Below are 8,183 nucleotides of genomic sequence, written 5' to 3' on the forward strand. Positions count from 1 at the left end.
AGTCATCAAATTCTAAACTATTCGTCTTAAAACTGCTAGAATGTGGACGTTAAACTTATATTGATTCTGTTTTTAGTAATTAGTTAATAGATAGATTTTGAATGAGCGAAAGAAGTAACGAAAATTTACCGCATCCGAATTGCTCGATCTGTTGCTCCTAGTTCTCTGTCCATTGTTGCTACTGCTGCTCCTCTTCTTGTTGTGCGATCCTCCGGTGAACATCATCTTGACGCTCAACTTTTTTTTGTTCCGTTTTTTATCCGTTTGAAAACGTATGTTCAGTGATTAAACAGCAAACTTGTCCGCATTATCCTAGAAAAGGAGTCACATTCACAGACACATGAGGGGCGCGCACACACACATATACACACACGGAGAGAGAGAGAGTTCTGAATATCAATAATATTTGAGAGGAGCGCGCTCTAATTATAGCGAATACACGGATTCGAAAAAGAGAGAAAAAAACTGAGGGACTGCGAAAATGCGTGTAAAGTGGAACTACTATTGCTGCTGCTGCTTATGCTTCTACATATGTATCAGTATAAAAATAATATGATATGCGATGATGATCTTGAACGTGATGATATCACAACATTTCGATTCTACTCAACGTCGCGATCATCATCATCGTCGTCGTTGTCGTCGTCATAGAGACGTGTGTATATCATCACCACGACGACTGGTGTTATTGTTGTTAACAAACGATTATATGCGGATTAGTCCTGCTCAGCTCAGCTCAGCGTCTCTTATCTCCAAATCCAGGTGGGATTAGCGCACGCACGCACGGATTATTAAGGACGACCGCTCCGACCGCATTTCGTACGGTTCACGTGAAAATGATGTCCGTTTCGAACTGAATCCACGGGCTTTTCACTCGGTCCATTTTCACGACTCGCTCTCCTCCTCCACGTCTCCGTCTCTCTTTTCCGTTCCCGCTTACTATCCTCCTCTCCTTCTCTATCTACATCTACATGCTACATGTTTATACTGAGACGCCGTGGAAAGGTTTTTATTTTTAGTCCTCCCGAATCACGTCTCTAACACACATACACACACGCACACATAAATAAGAAACGCGAAAAATCTTCGCATTCCACCCTCCTTACACACGCACTATTTTCAATTTTTGATCGAAACTATTTCAAACGAATTCAACTACTCTCAATGTCTCCTATTGAATCATATTACAAATTTGAAATTGATGAAGAAAATGTTGAAATTTTACAACTTTAGAAAAATATTACAAATTTGAAATAGTTTCTAAACAATGTATGAAATCCATACTACTAAACAAAGTTTTAATCAAAGTCAACAATTCTCAAATTCCAAATTTCGAATTTGAAATTGATGAAAAAAATGTTGAAAGTTTGCAACTTTATAATCATTTTACAAATTTGAATTAGATTCTAATCAATGTATGAACTTCATACTACTAATCAAAGTTTTAATCAAAGTCAACAAATCTCAATTTCCAAATTTTGAATTTGAAATTGATAAAAAAAAAATGTTGAAAGTATGCAATATTAGAATCATATTACAAATTTGAAATTGATGAACAATATGTTGAAATTTTACAACTTTAGAATCATATTACAAATGTGCATAGTTTCAAATCAATGTATGAACTCCATAATATAAAAAAAAGGGTTTCAATCAAAATCAACAACACTCAATTTTTAAATTTCAAATTTGAAATTGATGAAAAAATTGTTGAAAGTATGCAACTTTAGAATCATATTACAAATTTGAATTAGTTTCTAATCAATGTATGAACCACATACTATGAAAAAAATGATTAAAGTATGCAACTTTATAATCATATTACAAATTTGAATTAGTTTCTAATCAATGTATGAACTCCATACTATTAAACAAAGTTTTAATCAAAGTCAACAATTCTCAAATTCTAATTTTCAAATTTGAAATTTATAAAAAAAAATGTTGAAAGTATGCAATTTTAGAATCATATTACAAATTTGAAATTGATGAAGAAAATGTTGAAACTTTACAACTTTAGAGAATATTACAAATTTGAAATAGTTTCTAAACAATGTATGAACTCCATACTATTAAACAAAGTTTTAATCAAAGTCAACAACTCTCAATTTTCAAATTTCGAATTTGAAATTGATGAAAAAAATGTTGAAAATTTGCAATTTTATAATCATATTACAAATTTGAATTAGATTCTAAACAATGCATGAACTCCATACTACTAAACAAAGTTTTAATCAAAGACAACAATTCTCAATTTCCAAATTTCGAATTTGAAATTGATGAAACAAATGTTGAAAGTATGCAACTTTATAATCATATTACAAATTTGAAATTAATGAACAAAATGTTGAATGTATGCAACTTTAGAAGAATATTACAAATTTGAAATAGTTTCTAAACAATGTATGAACTCTATACTACTAAACAAAGTTTTAATCAAATTCTAAATTTCAAATTTGAAATTTATGACAATAAAATTGTTGAAAGTATGCAACTTTATAATCATATTACAAATTTGAATAGTTTCTAATCAATGTAGAACGAAAGTTTGCTTAGTTAGCTGAAAAAAAATAACAAAAAAATAATTTTATTTTAATAATGTCGACACAGCTATGGCATTCAAGCTCAGTTCATGACCTACCATTTCCTGTGTCATTCTTGGATCTTGGATCTTGGATCAATAGAAAAATGCCCGGTTTGGAATCTTCGAAACCCCTTGGAAATAATCATAAGGGATGATGCATTCACTCGATATGCATTTTGGCGTTCCTGGTAAATGTGCATAGGCTTGTGTTGACTTCGAAATACGTAGAGAATGGCGAAACAATTTTTTACAGTGTTGGTGGTGGAATTTCTTACATCTTGCATTTTCTCCTATCCATGCTTACCGGTCTCCTTGAAATTTGACATGAAATATCGTTAGACTTTAACAAATTGAGAAACAACTTTTGCTTTTTCAGAAACAAATGTACTAACGCCAACTAAGCAAACTTTTGTTAGACCTCAGGTATCGACCACATAATACAAAATCAACAATTCTCAATTTCGTAATTTGAAAATAAAATGTTGAAAGTATGCAACTTTAGAATCATATTACAAATTTGAAATAGTTAAAATGAATTTATGAACACAAAATTTGTTCCAAGTATCTTCGTTTTTGAAGATACAACCATGTAATAAAAGTTGTTTTACTGTTATACTAATTTCAGGATTAAAACGTAGAATAACTACACAATTCAACAAGAATCGTTAACTATTTATAGTTCACTTAATTAAATCACTAGTATCGATATTTAAATTTTGGTTAGTCCTGATAATTTCGCTCAATTTTATTAAAATCACACTTTACTACAAAAACAAAAACGATTTTCCTTAAATTACGTAACTTTTCGCTCATTTAATTGCATAATCAGTAAGAAACGTTTCAATTTCTGACTTGACGTTTTTGTTTATGAATTGATCGAAAGTTACTTAACTCGTTCTCATTTTTATTATTGCGTATGGAAAACTACTTTATTCTGGAAAAAAAAGTTACTAATTCCTTAAAATGTTTATGCTACTTTTCATTTCTCAGCAACTTACAACAAGCTTAAAGTTATCTGAAAATGATCGAATAGAGAATTTATTTAGGAATCTCATAGAACTCTCTTAAGAATCACATAAATTAGTTCGAAAATTATAAAATTTTCTTTACATTTACACATTTATCTCCTGTAATGTGATTTATCCTGAAACAGAACTTTAATTTGTATTATTTTTTTACATCTTTGTAATTTATTATAGGCAACCAAATGTACGCTTAATTAGGACTTTATTCGATTTCAATATAAGTGAAACCTCGCATAACGATCAAAATGAATTGTAAGAAATATGACTGGATTAACGAGCGACGTTTCGCATAACGAGTGACGATGAGAAATCCCGGATTGCGCCCCTGTTACATCATTTTTAATACTTGTGTATACATATTATGTGTATTTTTGAATATGTTTCACCTATACGAGTAAAAATCCGGAAATTTTGGAATAAACTCGTAAGCGAGGTTCCACAGTATATTCTTATTGATATGTTTTAACTGTGATAATAAATATAAATTTCTTTAAATTTAAAAAGAAATGTAAAATTTTATATATTAAGAAATTCTTCAGTATAGGTATTCTTGTTGCAATAAAAAGCGTCTGTATTAATTGTAAAAATAAGTAAACTAATTTAATTTTCATTAATAATTAAATGAATACATTAATATATAAAATACACATTTTTCCTGTAGATAGGCAACCAAATACACACTGCTGCAACGAAAGTCACACTTTTCACAAACAGTAAAATAAAGATGCGTATAGTAATTCAAATACTGAAAGGATGTTACGAAACGAAGAAGAAAAAAAAAAGAGAGAATTTCTTACAGAAACGAAGAGATGTTGTCTTTATAATGAACTTTTTTTTATTGTGTGTACAAATAATTTTTTTAACAATTATGTTGTGGTCTTGCGCTGAACTGGGGTAGGTTTGGTACCCTCACGGAATCCGTTGCGGAAACGTCTCTGGACGCGCTTAAGATGACGCAGACGGCCGGTTCCGGTGGTCTTCCTCCTCTTAGCCTTGATCGACCAGTTGTCTAATTAAAAAAAGAAAGAAAGAAAATTAGTATATTGCAAATAGCATTCTTGATGTTGTGATCAGGAATCTTTGAAACAATGAGAGAATGTTTCCCAACATTAGTAAGCTAAAGAAAATGGCTTTCTTATTTTCAGTGCTTGTGGATAGTTGGGACATTTGATGTATGTCTCGGTTGACGCTCAACTAAGAATTAATTTCATAGTCAAGTAACACAGAGACAGAGAGTTATTATTATTAAGAATTTTGTAATAAGTGGTAAAACAAATTGAATTGTGTCTTTTCGATTCATCAATTAAGATTAACTAAAACTCCATTTAGTACTCAAGTTATAATCATATTTGAAGCTTATTTAAATTGATTGAATCAATTATTATAAGAATTCAACTAATTATTAATAATTGATTATAAAGAAACATTCAATACTTAATTGAATGTTCAGATAATCAATGCTAGATTCTTAACAGTAACACGAGAAATACTATTTGGAGTTTACTTAGTAATGAAATATTATCTGCAAGTTGTTGTTTCAACTCTCGGTTGAATATTTCATCAATTATAAGCAAAAGATCTATGTTCATTTATAAACACACATTGTAAGATGTTGTTATTGTGTACGATAGAAATGTGTAATACTTACAAGAACGCATCTTAGCAGCTGGGTATCCGCATTGGGAGCATGTTGACTTTTGGATGTGGTAGGAAGACCTGCCGCACCTGCGACACAAGGTATGTGTCTTATTGCGGCGCTTACCAAAGCTGGAAGTACCTTTCGTCTAAAAAAACCACACACAAACAACAGATCAGTAAACTTCCTCGATACAGAAGAAATTGAGTACTCCGAATGTGCAATAATGTCTCCTAACTTTAGTAAGCTCCTAGAAATGGTTTTATAAGTTCTAGAGCTTGTGGATATTTAGGCAATTCAATTTATGTCTCGGTTGACGCTCAGATGAGAATTGATTTCTCACACGAGTAACACAGAGACAAATCTTGCACATTCAGAGTATACACAAAATAACAAGCAAATGATTATATGAACGAAATTACAAAATATGTTATGAAATGAGTGAGCAAAATGTATAGAAGAGTCCGGAAAAGTGATTATCTATTTATTTTTTTTTTTCGTTACCATCTTGCTTGCAGCGAGAGAAACTCTATAAACAAACACGTCCGCTCATAACCTTAAAAAAAAAAGGTTAATTTTCTGCGGTTTTCGCACCGAAACTATGGGAATCGGGTGGCACTTTCTGCGGGATCGCACTTTTCTGGACTCTTGCTACGGTTTTTCGCGATTCTCGCGTTGCGAAAACGCATGATTGATGGGATAAACAAAGATTTTTTTTCGGACGAGACGCCGATGCACCTACCATGTTTGTTGGTACGAGACCAAAGAAGAAAAACTAAGGTCGTCGTCGCGCCAGGTCTGCCAACGGCTTGGTAGCGGCGCAATTACGAACTAGAAAATAAACGCCCGCCAATTTTTGAATTTATTTCAATGTAAATTAATACATGAATAATCATTAAATTCAAAGAATTAATTACAGTTTAGATTCATTAATTAGTTTAAAAATCAAACACAAATCGAACTTTTAGAAAAACCATTGATTTATTTAAATTATTACATTAACAATTAACAATTTTGAACTGCAGACAACAATTAATTATTTTAATTATTAAGTAATATGGTTTTAATTAGCATTTAATTAGTAATTAATTATTTTTTTAAATTATCAACAAACTTAAACACATGTAAACTAAGTTGCATACCGTGTGGAGGTGTGCAACTTAGTTTACATCTATAGGAATTGAAGAAACGCACTAATATTAGTAATAATATGTATAAAACAAAAAGAAATAATTAATTAAAGAAATCTTTCTTCATCTTTAATTTAAAGTTCATCAATTTTGTTTTAATTCCATCTATTAGCAACATATTGAAGTTTTTAGTTCACCACTTTTGGCGCTGCAATAATTTAGGTTTTGTACAATTATCAATATTTGTTTGTTTAAAACCATAAAATTATTTATAAATTATTAATTGCTTTATTAGCTTCATTTAAGGGATTTGTTAAGTAAACATAATTTGGCTACAATCAATTGGAATTTCTGTAAGAGCGTTATCTGGCGGAATTTTTTATTAACATTAGAAAACTTTAAATTTCAAATATAAATTTTTAAAGTAATATATTTTATTGGAAATATATCATTACGTAAGGTCTTGCGTATTGTCGCAAGCCCGATAATCGAAAGACCGACTATTGAAATCCTGACGTTCGAAATCCCGACTGTATTAAAGTCCCGACGCTTAAAATCCCGACTATATCAAAATCCCGACTATATCGAAATCCAGACTATATGAAAATCCAAACTATATCAAAATCCAGACTATATGAAAATCCAGACTATATCAAAATCCAGACTATATCGAAATCCCGACTATATCAAAATCCCGACTATATCGAAATCCGGACTATGTCAAAATCTCGACTACCATAATTCAGACTATACAAAAATCCCGACTATATCGAAATCCAGACTATATGAAAATCCAGACTATATCGAAATCCAGACTATATCAAAATACCGACTATATCGAAATCCAGACTATGTCAAAATCTCGACTACCATAATTCAGACTATACCAAAATCCCGACTATATCGAAATCCAAACTATATCAAAATATCGACTATATCGAAATCTGGACTATGTCAAAATTCCGACTATATTGAAGTCCCGACTATATCAAAATCCCGACTATATCGAAATCCCGACTATATCGAAATCCCGTCTATTGAAAGCCCGACTGTATTAAAGTCCCGACGCTTGAAATCCCGACTATGTCAAAATCCCGACTACCATAAAAATGTTATTGTAGAAATTTATAATAATAAAAGACACTGTGGGATTTTGATATAGTCAAGATTTTGATATAGTCGGGACTTCAATATAGTCGGAATTTTGACATAGTCCAGATTTCGATATAGTTGGAATTTCGATATAGTTGGAATTCTGATAGACGGTATTTCGATATAGTTGGGATTTTGATATAGTCCGGATTTTGATATAGTCGGGATTTTGATATAGTCTGGATTTCGATATAGTCGGGATTTTGATTTAGTCTGGATTTTGATATAGTCTGGATTTTGATATAGTCGGGATTTCGAACGTCGGGATTTCAATAGACGGTCTTTCGAGACATAGTCATGATTTCTATAGACGGTATTTCGATATAGTTGGGATTTCGATATAGTCGGGATTTCGATAGACGGGATTTCAGTTGTCGGGCTTGCGATTGCCACCGAATTATGAAATATCAATCACTGATATAGATATATTGTCCTTTCATATTTACTCATTTATTTAGTATGCGTGCATTTGGTTGCATACAGTGTAATCGATTAGTTTTATTTTTTTTTATTAATTACTTAAAATTAACTATTCCATCATTTAATTATTAATCATATTATTAATTATTAATGATTTAACAATATTTAAATCAATTATTATATTTTTTATATTTTATAATAATTAGTTTATAATTAATCAAATTTGCCTCGGAATTAAA

General features: G+C 30.9%; 1 protein-coding gene across 1 annotated transcript; it reads right to left on the minus strand.

Annotated features, from left to right (window-relative positions):
• Positions 1 to 4,418: 4,418 nt before the first annotated feature.
• LOC108557333 (probable 60S ribosomal protein L37-A) lies at positions 4,419 to 6,062 on the minus strand. Its single transcript, XM_017913815.1, has 3 exons — positions 5,985 to 6,062; positions 5,255 to 5,390; positions 4,419 to 4,615 (listed from the first exon to the last, which is right to left on the minus strand). Exons 1-3 carry the CDS (start codon positions 5,985 to 5,987, stop codon positions 4,473 to 4,475), a joined length of 282 nt encoding a protein of 93 aa, XP_017769304.1. The 5' UTR covers positions 5,988 to 6,062; the 3' UTR covers positions 4,419 to 4,472.
• Positions 6,063 to 8,183: the final 2,121 nt, after the last annotated feature.

This window comes from Nicrophorus vespilloides, unplaced genomic scaffold (assembly GCF_001412225.1).
Source record: "Nicrophorus vespilloides isolate i.1.1-1 unplaced genomic scaffold, Nicve_v1.0, whole genome shotgun sequence".
Classification (NCBI taxonomy): Eukaryota; Metazoa; Arthropoda; class Insecta; order Coleoptera; family Silphidae; genus Nicrophorus; species Nicrophorus vespilloides.